Genomic DNA, 19,648 nt, shown 5'->3' on the forward strand with positions numbered 1-19,648 from the left:
CGGGCTTTGGCATAACGCGTTAAAAACACCAACCATAACTCGAGAAATGTATGTTTTGTAAGAACGACCCTGCATTGGAAACGCACACAACAATGGGGCAGTCAGGCGAAAACGACTTCTTCAAGTGTCGTAGGAATATGGAACGCCACTTTACCGTGACGATAATTCTCAGAATCGACTGTGATACCCATTTTTTGCTGCCGAACTATTTATAACTACAGATAATATTGGCTTTAAACTTGAATATATAGCAATTTCAGGTTAGAAATACTAACAGAAAGTACACAGTAGGCGTTTCAGTAAAATATTTAATAAATTCAGCTTCGAATTGAATTGTGTTTGAATTTAAGTCTAGAATTGATAACATATGGGTTATGAACTCGGACAGACAATTTTTAAATACCCTGTAAGGAAAGAATAGTTTAAAATAACAAGTATATTTTTGTCAATAAAAAAAAATTGATGGTTTAGCATATCTTGTAAGGGCTATTTGAAAAAACTAGCAGTATTGTTTGTAAAATAAAGCCTAACATGCTGTAGTGTCAGCTTTCCGCTTGTCTCAGAAATAAAAGTCTTCAGACACCCTATTGGGTTTGAAGTGACCTGCCATTTATTTGCCGTTGGCCAGACGTCTTATCTGTAAAAATATAACGTTCTCCGAATTCTACCAGTGTCCGTTCTACCTGTATAATGTAACTCGATGATAGTGACATCGGCAAATATTTGCAAATCTCTATTTTGGCTCTTGGTTCTTCAGTGGTCACTCGTGAATTAACTTTACGGTGACTTTACTTTACTTCTGAATGAATTTTCTGTGACTTTGCACCGAACAAATACTTATAACACAAAATTTAATATGTAATATGTACGAGACTACTTTTCTTGTAGTTGAAGATCGAATTAAACCATGTAATTGACACAGGACCAAATTAGATTATATGAAATAATTGTCACTAATATTTCGACCCTATAAATGAATTTTATTCAAATTTCCAATAATATATATTGACAGTTTTGACGTTAGTTGGTTTTAAAATGCAATCAATATGATAGTTTATTGTGTGCAATGAGAAGAGAGGAGTAGAAACAACATAATACAATAACGTATAATAACATCTTTCAATCAAATTGTATCGAGCGGGTCGAATTTCAATTTCGAACTTTAAAGGAAAAAGAGCTGCTTAATTAACTCTTAATATGGGACATACTTTCAAATCTCTATTCTTAGCATATACATGTATTTCAAAAATAACTAAATAAAATAGCAACACTATTATTTCAGAAACTACCACGTAGGGAATGGTTAAAATGTCTGCAATATTTTCAATTATTTGTATTGCAAGTTTATGTTTCATAAACGAAGTTGAATCATATAGTAATGGCGACATCCCCTGGGTAGTTTGTAAAAGCATGATTCCAGGACATTCGACCCAGTCGCAACCGACGTCTACATCCATTTACGGAATCTATTTCGATTCTAATTTATTCATTCCACACCACCCGATAAAAGGCAAGTTTATTATATCAAATACTCAAATATTAAATAATTAAACATCCAATACCGTTACCATAAATAATACCAATAAGATGAATATTTCTATTTGAACATTTTTTATTATTATTTCAAATTCAGTGCATCTTTCGGGGTTACCAGAAAACATTCTAGGATTCTACTGTCAATCGAGAAACCCTGGCAACGACAGTGTTCCAGTCGGTCACTTTATAAATATCGAAGCTCTCGACAATGTGCGTGGTCATGACTGTTTCAATGCGGTGAGTAAAAGTAATAATCCAGTATTTATGGTCATAATGTCTAGTGGTTGACACCTAGGTCGTTGTTTGGATATTTTGGATTTTTTGTTAGTCAGTTGTTCAACCCTAGTTTACTGTCATCGATGTTTGTTAAGCTTCCGCGCTTTAAATCAGATTCTTGTTCAGAGTGGAGGTTCAAAAAAAATTTAGAATGTTTTGAGTAATTTATGTGGCCGAAGCCCGTTTTACAATAAAAAAAATAACATAAAATTGCATATCTTCCAAGTATTCCAGTAAAAAAAATTCGGTTTGATTTTGATATCATCTGGTATTCGAAAATGTCCTGCTCTAATCACAACATTCATCAAATGTTTGTTTGTCCAAAAGAAACAATTTATAATTTGATGATTGCGCGTTATCAACTATATAATAGATTAACCAATCTCACTTAGTAAATTTTATACGAACAAGCATTTTGAGTCATTCTTAACTCTAAAAAAAGAATTTTTTCTTTCGCAAACAAAAAGAATAAGAAGTAATAAAATATCTATATATTTTAGTCTCTACCGTCTATGCCCGGATCTCACACAACAGTAAGTCACAGTTGGGCCTGGACTCGAAATCCGTCGCTGCATCTTGCTTTAGATTGGATGACAACTGATGATGATCTAGAAAAATTCAAAATCAGGTTCATAGTTACTTTCATTTCAAGAAACATTCCGATTGCTACATATAACGATTACTTAGAAGTCTTAGATGACATAGTTGTTTTATATGTAATCGAATTGTTAGACTTAGAACGTGATGCGTAGTAAAGCTTGTATATAGCAGGTTTGAGTACAATTTGCATTACTCGAATCTATGATTAAATTCCACTTTAAGAAAAAAATCATAACTCAATAATAAAATTATAATTATGCTTTAACTCAATAAACAGCCAGGCAGGCATACTGTATTACAATCTTGAGTCTTTTCAGTGGACCGTGAATAAGTCTAACCAAAATGTATTTTGTGTAAATCTAATATTACAATGCGAGTGACCAAAAGACTGTCATGTATGAACATTGGATGCAAACATAAAACGCGTTTTGAAAAATGATATATAACTGAAGTTACTAGAAACATAAAAATTTCCAGAAAAAAAATTGAATTGTTTACCGCTTTAGGTTTTTTAAAATGTTCTCTGCTTGTATAAATTAGTTTGTTGCAAATCAAGATATTGTGTGTAATTTGTTACAGATGTACATTTGTGCAAACGAGAACTGTGTTTTGGGTTGGAATTGAAAGTCGTTTTGTGACGTCGTTACCAAATAAATCAGCAGAAGGTGAACTATGATTATTGTTGTAATTTGCTTTAATGTTAATATACGATTTAGGAAATTTATCTCCGAGCTAGTTGATATCTTATTATTATTTGGATAATCATCGATGATGATTTGCTGAATATAACAAACTGTTATTGCTTGCAAATTTTTCACTAAATAGGTAAGTATAATAATAGATAGAATACTAGGCATCAATGTCGAAGATACCCAACTGAAAGTTTTATTGTGTATGCTAAAAATAGATTCAGTTTTAACAAACTGACCGATCAAGTCAAAGCGTCCTATATTCAGTTTTGTGATGTAGAGATTTTATATTTTCTAAATGAGCAATTTAAAATGTTAAACATTCTTTTTTTTTTTTTGCAGTAAACTTTTATAAAAATATGGAATTTTGCGATGAACTTATCACATTTGTTTAGATTGTTGTGAAGCTGATCACGTTTATGATAATTGTGAACCACTATGCAGGCATGCATCCGAACCACCAGATTCTTTTGACGAAGCAAAAAAAATTCTACAAGGATCAAATGAAACATCGTGTAACTTTAAAAAAGCACTGCTTGCTATTCGCTGTTCTTATTGTAAGATATTCTGCTACTTTCGTGACTCAATTATACGTTAACAAAACTAGCATTATGTCTGATATATGTAGGATAAATTGCTTTTTCATAAAATTTGTAAGTCAGGGATAACTTTTCAAGACTGGCTCTGACTTTAGTTTTTACAGACGCCATCATATATGATAAATTTCATTTGATTAGTTGAGCTCTATCATCTTTTGGAACTGCCGTAATTCAGACCTTCAAATATAAATTTGAGATAGAAAAGAGGGCTGTTTAAAGCCCACATAACCCTTTATGCCGATATATCCTTTCACTGGAGTTTCATATTATTATTAATATAATATTTCGTTGGAGTTGATCCTAAACGGCCAATCTTTTTTTCCATTCATTCAGGGTCTAAATTTGACGATGAAAATGACACAGAATATGATCAAAAAGAAATAGAAAGTATTTCGGATCTTTATTTTGTTGAATTTCTTTTTTAATACTTCCTTTATGTATCGTTTAAATATAATTTGTTACTCAAATAATTTTGGTAAAATATATTTTTTTAATTCTCTAACACTGCACATTTCTTGAGAGATTACATAAATTTCAGACTGCTGTTTTCGCATTGGTATATCTCTCAGATGTGCGACTTATTGTATTAGCAAAACATACGCAAGTATGAATGTGGATGAAGCAGAATTTCAAGATTGTATAAGAGAAAATCCACAACTATCATCATGTATTATACATCCAGGTATAGTCAGAAATAAACCTTGCTTTGGATCCTTATATATCGGTGATTAAAATATACCATTATCGGTGGATATTTTTTTTTCAGCATTCGACAATATCCAAACCACACTCGGTGGTGAATCAGACGTTACTATGGATGCGACAACGATGGGCCTAGCTGCACATACAAGTATGCCCAAAATTTGACTTTATCCACATATCCACTCAATTCGACAAAACATACAAATACAACTTTACCCACTACAACTTTATTTACAACTACACTTCCTTTCACATCGTCTTCATCGACAAGTTAATCTACACCTCCATCCTTTTCATCTACAAGAGCATCAACATCTAAGACTTTCTTTACTAGTAAAATTCTACCAACTCTGACAACATCTATAGGTACAGCTGTGCCACTTGTCGAAGTAACTACAAGAGGAGCTAAACAAACTTCGGATTTATTTGAAACCACTGCTTTTCCTAACATGCCTAGCACTGAATGGCATGATGTTGCCATAACGACCGATAAAAATATTCCAGGTTCCGCCGCAGTAACACCAAGTTCCAATAAATCACCAGCGTCTCCAGTCCCGCAAACGACAACGTACACGCCACAACCAACTGGGACTACAATATTTCGAATAACGATAACTGTGGAGGTGGAAGGTGCGTTGGAAGACACAGTTTTACGACAAAATATATTCAACGCTTTACAAACTGATCTACTAACACCCGGATTGGCGAATGTAAATGGATATAGAGGGGTATGTTCGTGATAAAATAAACAGTGTAAATTGATCTAAAATAAAAATTGTTTTTGAATTTCATAGCCACTCATTGAAGCATTTTGAGCTAACTAGTATTTTCCATCCATACGTATAGTCATTCCGGTAATACCCATGTTGAAGCTGTCTGTTATAAAACTTATAGTGCAACTGTCAAAACAGGTTACAGTCGGAGTGGAAGTTTATGAAGGAAGTCTCGTCGTTGTATCGGAAAGTCGATTTCTACAGGAGGACGACGGTTCGGTTCCACTTCTGTCAGTTGTTAAAAATGCATTAAATGAACGTCTTAACGAGAATGGGGATCGTATCAGACATCAGAGTCAACATTGGTCTGTTTTCACTCCGATAGAAGTGAATCGTAAAGGTATTCAATTAATTTTACGCCCAGGTACTTCGTGTCATTCTGTTATCGATTTGATGTCGCCAGCAGGCAACAGTCTGTCGCTTGATTTGGTGCAATTCGTCTTTAGAATGTTACAACACAGCAAAACGAATGATACATGCCGTTGAATCCGTAATTTCAAACCAAGTGCAAGCCTTATTTATAGAAACGGTATTTCTCAGTGAGTATGCATATAAATAATAGTAACTATTGTTTCAGTTATTAATGGATTGTGTGAATCTAACAGTTGCAAATCAGATGAAATCTGCGTTGAAGTTGGATCGGCCGATTTTGTTTGCGTTTGTTTAGATCAAAATCAGAAAGAAATACAATGTCAAAAAAGTCACAATACCGGTAAGCAAGTTTCATCATATCCAATACAATCCCAGCACCTCTGATCAACTTTTATCATATTGAATCAGAAAAAAAAAATCGACAATATATAGACGAGATAACGATCAGAGACCGCTGACTTATCGATCTAGCGCGTGTATCCTTCGCTGTGATTCAACAGCGACACCGCGTGTCCCATCACTAATTAATTAATACCTCGCTAATTTTAGGACATAATTTATCCAATAGGCTTCTGGTCCGAGATGTGATGAATGCACAGGCAAAATTTGGAGCAGATTCAACCTCGTTTTCATGAGATATCGCGTGTATCTAACAGACAGGGAGACAAACAAATACCTATCAACATACTTACCGATCAAGATCGATAAGTAACAAAGTGTAATATACCCCTAACATTTTTTTTATCTGTGTTAAAAACATTATAATTTTAGGCTTATCAGCTGGTGGAATTGCGGGAATTGTCGTTGGATGTCTTCTATTTTTATTAATTATTGTTTTCGTGATTGTGTATGCATGCCGCCAAAAAACAACGAGAGATAGTTCTAAGCCTAATTCAACAAACACAATAAAACAAAGGCACGTATCAACAGTAAGTAATGAAAGCTACGTTGAGCCGGACGATGAATTGAATGTGAGTGGTAATTAATAATTTTGCTGCGTGAAGTATACTTTTTTTTCTGCATCTATGTATAAATTGCGCTTCAATAATTTTCCAGAATGTCGAACCCTTGTACATGTATATTTCGAACGAGGATATAAAGCCACCTGCGGTAAGATTGATATCTAGTTAGAATATTCACACAATTCTGAATGAATATCTCCTGCGAATTAATGACGTTCTTCCCGGGTGCACGCGACAGTGGCATACGCAGCACTGTCTCAAATATGTATCTTCGGTGAATTGGCGTATTTTTTCCAAAGGTATTTTTTAGAATTAATATTATTTAACATTTGTTAATACAGTTACCAGCTAACAATCGAGCTACACTGCCATCGCACTCCATGACTTATGATGTCCCGAGTTCAGATGAAGGAAACAAAAGCACAAATGAGTTGAAAGAAAATGAAGAAGGATACTTGGTACCAATTTCATCAGGTAATTATAGCACAAACTATAGGTGTCGTTGAAAGAAATCAGTGTGACCATTCACACAGTTATGGAATAGCATAACAATGATTGATGTGCTTCTCTTAATATTTTTGGTAAAAAAACTAAAACTGCAATATAAAAGATAAGATTCCGACGTAAAAGGTGTGTCGTATTGAAGCAACTGATAAATTTGACGTATTTTGTCTTTGAAATGTATCATTCATCAGCCTTGTTTGATTATGCGTTATCATCCAGATATTGCAACTGTCCCAGAAGACAAGTCATCAGAGACAGAACCTGACAAATCGAATAGTAAGACTAATGTATCAAATTATTTTAGAGTGATAATTGTTAGATGAATACAAATTCATCAAACATTGGATAAGCACTCTAATGTGTTCAATGACACGTATTAACAAATGTACTAACTACTAACGCACGTATGGCCATACATAACATGCAATTATCACGATGACTTTCAAAAATACCAAACATTTTCATTGTCAAATCGATGAAAAATGAATAAAAACTAGAATATTGTATTCATTTCTATTACATTCGCTTGAATAAAGTTAGATATCAAGTATTATCCTCATTACAGAAAACCTCTATTCTGAAGCATACTCAATGTATGACAAAAACAAAGATGTGAATTTAATGAACAGCACAGATATTACCGAAGAAAAAGGTGAATTGATATCGGGAATATGTGATTCTTGAATGCCATTGTTGTTAAGTTTGATTTTTCTATTGTCTAATAATAATACGAAAATTTTGAATGTCTGGCGTGCGGTTTTTATTTCAAGCGTTTTCAAAACAACTTTGCCAAATTGTGAAATAATACAACAGTTATTTATTATTGAATCAGAACAAATAAACAAGGAGTTGAAAAGCGAGGCTGATACTGATGACTCATCATCTGTTCATTCAAACTACATGTCATGTGAGCAATACATTTATGAAATCCTATTAAATAGTGTGTATCCGGACCCTCTGAAGTATGGGCACCAAGATGGCGCACAACCTGAACTCAGGTTGTGTACCAGGTTATGGTTCAGGTTGTGCGACATCCCGGTGCGCATACTTTAGGAGTACCGTGTATCCTTAATCCTTACACTAGTTACACTGTCACACATTTCCTATTTTTATTGTAGTGGACGACTACGAATTGGCGGATAACTTGGGACGATCTTTGCCTGGGGAGGACGAATCAAAAGTATCAATAAAAATGAAAGGCAATAAGGATTATGATGAATATAATGGTAAAACACTACAGTATTTTCACTTTCATTAAATGATACAGTACGAAAAGTAACCCAACACCATAGGGATCTAACCTCAAATTCCAGAGTCAATGGGGATTCTTGAGTGTTATTTGTAATAGACATTTGTAAAGGCAACATAAATAAAGGCTACACATCTGAACCCTTCCCAAAATCATGTATTTTATTACAGAATCAGACTACCTAGAATTCAACGGAGATCAAGACACAAGAATATGATGAATTGACTTTTCAGAAACATTTTCCATCCTATACAATTAGAATAGCTTCACTGTATTTCCACCATTATGGTGCACATATCAAAACATATCATGTGAACGAGTCACGCTTACAGTCACCAGTCCGTGAAAATATGCCTCGTTCCACGATTTTTGTAACGCTGAGTGGCAAGAATGCCACAACGACATCGAAGACCAGAATTTATAGAAGCAAAAAGCAGTATCTCGCTCCGTAGATTACATGTTTTGCTGGGGTTTTTCCGATACATTTTTTCTTGTGTTGTTCATCAAAGCTTCTGTTCAAATGTTAACATATTGTGTAGCAGTAGTTTTCATTCTTGGTGGATTAGAATTCCAACGGAATTTTTCAGAGGCTCGAGGAACCCCTGTGCAATATTTAATTGTCTGTTATCGTCTGAATTGTGTAAACTGTAAACTATTAATATATAGGGAAGCAAACTTAAAACTTACAAAACAAAATGACCTTTGAAGTGTAGCAATTTTAATAATGTTAGTAGATTTTAAACTGAAGTCCATAGCCAGAACGCTAGCTATCGTATATTATTACCATTTGAATTGTTTCATTCACATCTGCTTGCTCGAAAGTACTGTTGAATTACCTGTTTAAGTAAATATATACTAACTAAAATCAAGGTATTCGAACGTCATTTATTTCACTTTTACCTGGATTGTGTGTTCTTTTAGTCATGGGTATTACAACTGTTGAAAAACTCCCTAGTTGCCTATGTGATTAATAAATACTATGAATACGTGTCACTGCCATTTTACTCATTACATATCAGATGATCTAAGTTTCTGGTATTGTAGTAGTGTGTAGGTAATTACCCAAAACGGGGAACTGTAGCAAAAATGTCTGCCCTCAAACCGGATAGCAGACTTTGGCGACATAGTGAACTAAATTGTATCACAAAAAGGGACATAAAATTATTATAATAGTAAGGAATTTATAAGGTAAAATAATCCTCGCGCTGAATGAAGCTCTCATTTAGTATGAAGCTCTTTTAGTTTCAATGTCAAAATATAACCTACGCGTAGCAAAGACAACTACACTGGGAACGACATCCTTTCAAATTCAACGATATCTAGGAGCATTGACTTCAGTGAGCTACATTTGAATAACGCTTTACCAGGGGCCAAAAAATAGTCTCTAAAATAAAACAAATTTTCAAAAATATATGATAATCAATCAGTAGAAAATGTGGGATAACGCAGCTTTCAATTACTAATTCATCAACCATAAGTCATAATTACAACCATTGCCGTGGTCACAATCACGCCGAGCATAAAAAAGACGTCTGCCTATATCGGTGATCGTATATTTGAACCCATGTGTATATCCGCGGGTTCAATCTATATCCGGGTGCTAAAACTCATGGGTTAGGGTTAGTATGGGTTCAAATATCCGCAAAACAAAAAAATGTCCATAGGTGCAATAGTATGCAGGTGCAATTGTCGTGGGTTCAAATGTACGTGGGTTCAAATGTACGGGAACCGTCTAAATCTATTCAAATTTTGCCTCATTCAAACGGCCTAAACTTTGAAACGATTTATTTAGGGCAACCAGGTGAGAGACGTGGATTAAGGTATGATATTCTATCGAGCAAACTTGCTTTATTGTTAAACAATGTATGGATAAAAATAATAGGGTAAGATATGTTGTAAAACATCTCATCCATTTGAAAAATATCTGCTTTTCCAAGGGACAAATATCGGGAGTTTATTATTCGTTCTCGTATTACAATGAATAGTAAGTCGGTACTGGCTTTTAGTCCTTGGGTACAACACGAGATTGAGTTCAGGATAAAAGATTGAAAATTTTTAACATTATCAAAGTAAATAGGTTTGTAAGTGATCCACGTTTGAATTATTTTAAATTATAATTGCTCGTTTTTCTGCGGATTTAAAAAAACTAATTTTGTTAGCATGGCATAACGTTGTCAGCATTTATTTTCCCACTAACTATGATAAACTGTGATCGTAGTAATAAAACCAAATCTATTTGCTCTTAGTACTTCCTAAATTATTTGCTTTAATTATTTGTCTACGATGGAACCAAATATTCAGGCAAGTTTCAATCATAGTGTGATTATATTGATTTTGATTCGTTTTTATTAAAGTACAGTTTCGCTCACGTTGCCTCAGGGGGTTTTGAAGGTAAATTGTCGTTTTATGTCTATGTTTGGAAAAAGCTCGTGTACTCGTCCTAAATCAACAGCGCGAGTTTGTCAGAAACTATGCCTCATACTTTTACAATGATAAAATACATAGGTACTTCCCCTGATAAACTTCCCCACTGAATGGTATAAAACCGAAACATGGGCTCATACGTTGAAGTTATACGACCCGAAGAAGACGAAGTTACGACCAAAAAGTTATCTCAAAAAGATGAATCTCCAATATACTACAGAGGTGGGTTGAAATGTTTCTATTTGGTGATAAGTGTTCTCCTTACTCAAATCTGGCAACTGTGATTATTTTGTTCTCTGTCTTCTTAAACAAAATTATCAGAGATCTGTAAATAATCTACAATATTAGATTTGGGATACACCATTAATTTTTAGGTAGGTTCTGATGTTGTTGGCGGGCAGTATGTTGTTTGAAAGTTTAATAATCTTCAAAACAAGGTTCATCAGAAAATTGAACCATACTGTCTTGTTGGAACCATCTGAGCAGCATCAGCAAATCTTTCTGATGGTGCTAAATTGTATCACTTTTTGAACCAGAAATTTAAATAGTGACAAGTTATGAAGTGAATATTTTGACAGTTTCGAACCTCAAGTTTGAAACCTAAATTACCGCTGTTATTTTCTTATAGCTAATATAATATTTGACTCGTAATAAAATATATATTAATCCAATATTTTGAATTTAGAAATGATGAATATGTAGATATATATATATAGAGAGATTAATAATTATTCCAGGCAACAATTGATCTGTTAAAAAATTGCTATCAGTTTATTAACCAATATTACAGAAAATTGGTAAAAATTTAAACATTTCACCATCTTTACTTTACTGTCTTGAGAAACAAAAAATCCTGTTATGTTGAATTCGACTGTTTTTTGTTTGGTCTAGAACAGGGGTTCTCAAACTTTTTTAGCCGTGCCTTTTCAAGTCTCGCGCCCCACCTCAAAAATAACTAGCTAACGATAAGCTACAGGTAACAGATAGTAAGGCGAAATATGTTTCATTCAAAAAACACGCTGAAAATACGTGGATGAAATCGTAATCTCTAAACAATAAAAAAAATGGAAATAGTCGAAAAGCATAAAATCTAACAAATGTTTTTATTTTTAATTAGTTCAGCGCCACTCAAGAAATTATCTTTGCCCCATTTATGGGACGCGCCCCACTGTTTGGGAATCACTGGTCTTGAATCTAGAAGGCCCAATAAAATATGTTTATTCCCTCACCATTCCCATACACGAGTCATTTACGAGCGCGCAGCCATACAGCGTATACTAAGTTTACCGAAATCTGACAGATAATTTTTATTTCAGGTATTTTTCTTCCTTCTACTCCTAACGACGTGCGTTACTTGCAAGGGAGGACAAAAAAAGAAAGGACCAAAATTGTATGAATATTTTTTTGTATTTGTTATGGATTAGTAGTCTATTGATAAAGCATAACTCTAAGTTATCTATATGTGGTAATGGTGTTCAGTCAGTTAGGTTACCAAGTTTATTTAAAAGTCGTTTTAATTCAAAATTTGTCGAAAGATGGAATTATATTTATTATGTTAGATTCAATATTAGAGTATTTTTAATTTTGAAAATTTTGATTAATGTATACCTAAATTTTTACCGAATACTCTCCAAATATTATATTCTCTAATGGGTAGTGTAAAATTGTTCTATAGCCTTTGACTTGAAAAACATGAAAACAGTGAAGTATTACCGTGACTAATTCGCAAATCAAATATTTACAATGTGTTTACACTTATGCTCGTTCCCACTGCGCTCTTTGTTTGACTGACTCTTCAGATTAAATATTAATTTACAACAATAGATATTTGGTTTCATAGTCTTTTGTGTACATAAATTCTGCGAATAGTTTCCAAACTCTCGTCACGAATCTCAAGTAGGGATAGTGTTGAATAACTGCTTTAAATGTCGGTTTTACGCTGTGAGTGCTTTTGATACATTTTCATGAAATGATATTTGAATTGGCACTAACAATAATAAATATTTTTTCTCAATAAATATTTTTCGTGCGGTTGCTTTTAAAAATGTACGTTAAATTTAATAAAAAAATGTTGTATATTAAAGTGTCGCTTATTAGATCACACTGGTATTTTGGTGGAAAATAGATGTTTGGAATTTTCGACGATGTGAATTCCCTACATTTTGAGAAGTGAGTGAAAAGAGGAATTCGAAAATCCCCTTTAATTGGCAAGGGGAAATACCCACCGGGAAACTATCATACTGTTAACATATCTACGGTGCTAATACCATATCACGCCAAAATTCACCCACATTAGCCATTTAATTATTAAGCAGGAGGTGGACATAAATTGACAAACACCAGAAGTACGAGAATGAATATGAGAAAAATGATGTAATTCTAAGCTCGTATTTGTCAACTGCTAATAATTGACTTCAAACTATTTTCCACAGTTTCAAAAAAAGGCTGGCAAAACGTTTCGTTGAAAAATATAACTGTAGAAGAATAAAAAGAGAAGTGAAAGATGGATTTGCTAAATATGACGAGTATACGTGAGTAAACTTAAATAATATTTACTGCAGAACTAGAAACTACTTCAACCAGGTCAAACCCCAAACTCGAGAACTTGGGGGAATCTTAGACGCAACTTAAATTTTTCGTTACGTGGAATAACAAATTGATACGTAATATTTATTTACGAACACTGATTCATTGATCACAATGGGTCAAATTGTACCCGAATAAATCTTAACAACTATTAAATTCCGGTTACTTATACATATATTTTAACTTTACGTCTGACACCTCACAGTTCTGTTTTAATGTCAATAAAGCGTATTTATGATTAACCAACCATGAGAATACATCGACTAAATTGTTCATTGTTATCGCTTTCCGTATTATTTTATCATGCATTTACAATTGAATGTTTCATACCAGACTCGACTGTGAAATAGGCGATTTATCGCCTTCCACATTCACTTATGTCGAAAGTTGTAAGACATGTTGGAATCCAGCAGAAGAAAATAAAAACACTGATCCCAATTACCAACCCCTCGCAATTTGGACTGATGTTGAATTTGCCCCGACGGGTACTGGAACAAAAAATGAAAAATATAGAATGATTAAAGCATGCAGGTGAGACGATTATTTTTTTACGAATAAATTCATTTCGATATGTGTAAAATATAATATCGTAGCACGACTGAAAAACTAGGCAAAAAAAACTGACGAAAAAAAATCCCCAATATCTTACCAGTCCCATGGCATTGGCAGGCTCCCTTATAATTTCAAGGGGATTAATACTAAACACTACATAGGATGGAAGGGGTTAATATCATTGCTGGGAAAATTGCGCCCGGGCCTAATCTATTAGTAATTTTTGGGATACATTCGATATTTTATTGAATTTTGATGTGTCACAGCTGTGAGAAGAAAGGAAAAAACAAAAAAGACAAAAGAGAAAGAAACAATAGAAAAAATAAAAAAGGGAAAAGAACAGCTACGGAAATGATTGATTAGCTCAATAAGAAAATTCAAAAAGCTTCCAAGACTGTGTCTACCTTAATTTACTTCGTATCTTCGTTTTTTTTTGCAACTGTCATGACTTACAATTAAACATTAACAATTAAATACAGTACCTGTACATTATTTCAAACTCAAAAATTTTTTTTACAGTTTTTACTAAACTTCGAGATTTCTTATAGTCTGATTGCTATTTGATATCAACAAGAATTTTGCCGTTCGCTACTATTTTAAAGAAATTCTTAGTAATGAAAATATTTATTACTATTTATTTATTTGTAATTGGAATATAAAAATACTGAAATATAAATAATCGGTAGTTGAATTTATAAAATTTTTAACAGTGTTTCTTTATTGTTTCTATATTTATTTTTCGACTTTCGAAATCCCTTATTTGATTTATATATGATTACAAAGATATGGTGCTGCTAAATTCCATTTTGATACAATTAACCATTTACTGCTATAGTACAGTCTGTAACATTTGATTTCTGTAATGCTACTTTTCTTCAATATTTCGAAATTTTTACTTTGGTTCATTATAACCGTAGCAACATCTGTAAGGTAATTTTTGCAAATTTATTTACATCCTTTATGCTTCGGTGTTTTGGAAAATTAGGGACAAGCTGTATTTCAAGAAAAAAGAAGTTGATATAATACATATAATTTTGTTTACCTCGATTTTATTTTTTCATTTCCCGTATAATTTCCCCGACAACCGTTTATATACATTACATAAAGCTGGTATTCTTGTGGATAAAAATACTTTGATTGACTTTCATTTATCATAGCTGATCATTTGTCTTCATACGTATTTATATTTCTTCTACTGTGGACAAATAGTATATTGTATTTAAGACGTTAATTTATTGGAGTAAGACATCGACTGGTTGGTTACTTATGTTTAACCATAAATATTGCACATTTATTTTCGTTTATTTATTTTTACTGGTTCGGTGTTATTTATATATTTTTATTTCTTTTTGCAATCATGGCTTCATATACCAATAAACTGTGCTTCAGCTCGCTGCAATTAAATATCAAAAATTTCAAATTTATTGTGAGTTATGATAACAGGCTACTCAGTATGGTCAGACTAAAAGGCTTGACGGTAGCATAACGCTTCGCATTTTATTCAGAAAATCTTCATCGGGTCATTTTATTGCGAAGACGGACAGATAAGTTGAACCAGCATTTTGAACCATTAAGGCCAATCTTCCAACTATTAACTTGATATAGTTTCCCTAATCTTTCACGTGCCAGTATGACACTTTATACCGTTGGGGTCAATGTAAGAAATTCTCCAAAATTTCGAGGAAAATTTGTACAATTACCTTATTAAGTCGAATTAGACAGGAATTTCCACAATTGTCTTCTTGGGGAATACCAGAGCATAATATACATGTGAGGTAATTTATTTCATACTATGAACTAATTCCAAATAAAGATGTGAGGAATGCCGGATGTAAATTACCCTTTAACACCGTAAACGAAACAACAAATATGCACCCTGGTCATAAAGTCTTCAAATTTTGTAAATCCTAAAAGGATTTATTGATAACATATATTGTTTAGCCTTTAGAGGTGTATTCGATCAAGCGAATTTTGAATAAATACAGATTAAACAAACCTGGTTAAATATATTGAGAGCTGACCCAATAATATAGAATTGAAATTGTAACGGAACTTATTAACCCGTAAAGTGTAAATCTTTACGAGAAATAACGCGTTTACATTACGTCAACGAAATCCAAGTTTTGACAACCACCTTCTCATTTCTTAATGATGTAATCCAGGCTGATGGGTTAATAATTGATCAATTTACTCTGAGCGAGAACAGGTTGTGAGTGACATAAACAACATGTACAATACCAGTGACGCGATCACCAAACTATCATGCATAGTTTATACTTGATCACAGCATGAGAGTCATAAAATACGTAGATTTATCAACCATTTTTGCGGTGTGCCGCACATAAAAATATATTTTTAATAAGTCAACAGCATCTTTCACAGCATGAAAATTTACCCTAATTGATGATATTCTGAGCTAACTGTTTATGGTTTCTCTGCAACCAGTTGCTACCGATACTAAATGCGGATATATTAAACTTTGAATTAATTGTGAAATATTTGGAAAGTTTTTATCTCAAATTGGTTTATATAACAATAATGCCTAAAATTTAGAAGTATATTTCAAATTACCTAAAAGTATTGTTGGTCTCGTCAAATGTGATTTTTAGCAACAGAATTAAAAAATTTATCATGTTGAATATATTTCAAAAACTATGATTAAAAATGAGTATTTTCATCCGTTAATCCATATACCTCTAACTACAGTTATGATCTCACTAAATAATTCAAAATAACGCAAAAATGTCGTGAAGAAAGAATAATAGAGATAGACTCTCGAGGTTACTTAAATTACACGGACTACGCTAATTTGGAATCACACAAATGAGGATTCATTCTCTCCTTTTCCGTCAAATTTAAATTCAGTACGGATTGTCGGTGCTCTCTGATGATTTTGCCTCCTTTTTCAGACTGTTCTCAACGCGGCCCGAACTTAATTTGCCTCACGCTTGTTGATAACTAATATAAGTTGACAACTTTGAAAACGGGAAATTCATGTGATGGCTCATTTTTTCGAAGTAAGCAAAACTTGGAACACAAAAAAAAAACGAGATCCAGAAAGTGTGAAATGTATGAAATAAATCTACAATATTTTCTGGCAAGGCTGTTACCATCATCTCGTTTTTGTAGTTTTGCTAACTATTCGTTAGCTAATAGTGGTATTTTTAAAATTCGGATGCAAATTGAATAACTCAGGGTTCTTTTGATCTGAAATAATGCACCATGTTGGGAAATATTTGCAGAAATAGGAAAACTTCCGGTGACGCATCCAACTCTATAGCAAATTTGAAAATTGATTAAAGCGATAGCCATCTATCGGCTATAATCATCTTCATGTAGGATACTGAAAATTTAAGAACGATGAATTATTTTCGAAAAAGGCGATTTTTCCCGACAACGAATTCCACTGCAGAACCACATAAAAAGACATACACTCTGCTTCCAATAAAAAAGCAACTATGAGGTTTCATGTTGACGACATGTTTTCGAATTTGGATTGAACCTTCTTTTTTTCTTTGGGGTGGATATCCGGCCGAGTATAACACGAGATTAAAATCAGAAAATCCTTTTTTCACGCAGTATTCACAGAATTCTTTTGTGAAACAGATATTGTTACTTTTTATCAAATTAAAAAAATTTCAACTGGAATTTTTGTCCTGTGCTGGAATCGATAATAAAGCCCATGTATAATGCCTACCCCAGTGGTTTTCAACCTTTTTTTTTCTTTTGTGGCCCATTTTCGTTACACAAAAACTTTGTGGCCCACTAACATTTTCATGCGTGGACAAAACTTCAAGAAAAACATAGAATTCTTTCTGAGAAAATGGACACTTTCAGTTTAATAATAATTACGTGAAAATTACCACCCTGTAACAAAAAACTGCATCATCCATTGCCACTACCATCAAATTTAACTAACTTTATCGACAACTCTAGCAATTTTTAATAAGTATGTGGCCCACTTGAAAATGTTTATGTGGCCCAGCAGAACCCGCCCACTGGTTCAGAACCCGTTGCCTAGACCAGGGGTTCTCAAACTTTTGGTGTTGCGGAGCCTTCGAAGTGGTTGACTATTATTCACGGAGCCCCAAAATAAATTTTAAAATTGTTACTTTCCGATTAATATTACTGAGTAAGTTAAAAGTACTTTACTTCATTTAATTGCTAAACCTTTTTTAATAGGGTTAATACAAGTCATAAATAAATCTAAATTTTAAAGATAAATTATACCTATTAAGGCTGTAAATTTGACACTTAACAAACATATTAATAAATTAGGGGTCGAATCTTTTCCCTTTTGATGTTTTTGGAAGACTTAAAGGATCGCTAATAACGTTCGCGATTTCATTTTGTTACAACCGATTGTTTTCGTCAGAGTGACGTGCTTTTCAAACCCCAAACATCCTAATGTCTGTGTTTATTCTCCCTCCCTAAATCTAAATTTCCTTCGGCATATATATGTATTGTTCCACAATGACGACAATAATTGCTTTTTTGTTCTCGTGGGGAATTATGAGTTCAATGTGAAAAACATGTTATTTAAAAATAGGTAAATCCGCAACTCAAATTTCTTGATTGAAAAGCGGAATTATGAAATATATATTGAAACTAAAACTTAAAACGAAAGATACCACTATAAGTTTTGTTTCTGCAGATTCGTGACAGATTAAAAACGCTTTTTTAGTAGGGATGGGCCGGGATTCGGATCCGGACTCGGATTCGAGTCGAATCCAGGCATTTTTTGGACTCGGATTCGATTTCGAGTCCACGTCGTTTTTACCGAGTCTATAATCAATTCTGTTTTTACTAATTTACGCCTATTTTTGTACTTTTCCCCCTATAAATCTTACTATCTTCCTTAACTAGTTGAAATTCAAGGTTAGATATTTAACAATATCACTCGTGTGTTGTTAGGTTAGAAATATCTGGAATAATGGGAAAGCATTGTAGTCAAAAGCTTTTTATTTTTTTATTTGACCTGTAAGAATTTCTAAATAGCCGCCCAGAATTGACGCAAAGTGGTTGGCTGAAAATCCAGTTCACAGCCAAGGGGCACATTGACCCACGTTTACGTTTGTATTATGGCAGCCAAAAAAAAAGAAAAATATATTTTTAAATTGATTCAACAGCTATCTGCAGAACCATTAGGCAAAAAATATGAGCTACGTCGTATGTTTGTTAGCGCGCGATGCTGTAGTATGGTCAAAAACGTGTTTTTCCACTCTTACATTGTGACGTCACGGACTCGGAGGATTCGATTCGAGTCCTTGACCTATTACTCGGATTCGTCGAATCTCTGTAATGCCGGACTCGTCCCATCCCTATTTTTTAGTCGCTGTAATCACAAAATTTGGTGTTATGTTAGGTTTTCTTTGGTTATCCATCGTAGTAACTAAAATCGAAACACAGTCAATTGTGCGCGTGATGTGATGTAGCTACCTGCAATAAAATAAATTTCAATCTTCGTATTTTGCCCAGACCTTGTGATTTTTTAAACGGCGATATCTTGCAAAGAATCGGAGTGGCGGACCTGCGATGGGGCGGAGTTAGTGTTGAAAAAATGGCTCAAATTTGTCGAATTCGCTATAATCTGCCGCTCTATCTGTCATGATTACGATTTAATCAGGACGGGCACAAATATCTTATCAGACTACTGGCACCAGTAGTAGGTACGTTCTTTTGTGGACAATATATATATATGACTTTGCTTCTAATATCTTATGATAACAGCGTCGTTCAGGATAAACGGTATTCCAGAAGAACTTCGTTCACTTAACTTCGTTTCATTGTTTCTCATTTCATGTCCGCGGATTGTCGTGGTAAT

At 33.5% G+C, this 19,648-nt stretch overlaps 2 protein-coding genes across 3 annotated transcripts; both read left to right on the forward strand.

The window, feature by feature from the left end:
- Positions 1-1,232: 1,232 nt before the first annotated feature.
- On the forward strand, positions 1,233-9,198 carry LOC120336257 (uncharacterized). Of its 2 annotated transcripts, none has more exons than XM_039403890.2 (19): positions 1,233-1,510; positions 1,634-1,773; positions 2,313-2,440; positions 2,992-3,077; positions 3,497-3,658; positions 4,034-4,087; positions 4,239-4,382; positions 4,467-4,550; positions 4,907-5,130; positions 5,314-5,515; positions 5,753-5,887; positions 6,319-6,518; positions 6,604-6,657; positions 6,851-6,983; positions 7,233-7,289; positions 7,579-7,665; positions 7,846-7,920; positions 8,132-8,239; positions 8,433-9,198. In XM_039403890.2, exons 1-19 carry the CDS (start codon positions 1,300-1,302, stop codon positions 8,477-8,479), a joined length of 2,331 nt encoding a protein of 776 aa, XP_039259824.2. In that variant the 5' UTR covers positions 1,233-1,299; the 3' UTR covers positions 8,480-9,198. The 2 variants fall into 2 exon arrangements, with proteins under 2 accessions (XP_039259824.2, XP_077966333.1); XM_078110207.1 differs by having other exon boundaries at positions 6,319-6,476.
- A 1,521-nt stretch (positions 9,199-10,719) lies between these two features.
- Positions 10,720-15,236, forward strand: LOC120336203 (uncharacterized). Its single transcript, XM_039403822.2, has 5 exons — positions 10,720-10,908; positions 12,003-12,076; positions 13,119-13,217; positions 13,606-13,803; positions 14,091-15,236. The coding sequence occupies exons 1-5, from the start codon at positions 10,885-10,887 to the stop codon at positions 14,185-14,187; spliced, it is 492 nt and encodes a 163-aa protein (XP_039259756.2). The 5' UTR covers positions 10,720-10,884; the 3' UTR covers positions 14,188-15,236.
- Positions 15,237-19,648: the final 4,412 nt, after the last annotated feature.

This window comes from Styela clava, chromosome 2, assembly GCF_964204865.1.
Source record: "Styela clava chromosome 2, kaStyClav1.hap1.2, whole genome shotgun sequence".
NCBI classification, from domain to species: Eukaryota; Metazoa; Chordata; class Ascidiacea; order Stolidobranchia; family Styelidae; genus Styela; species Styela clava.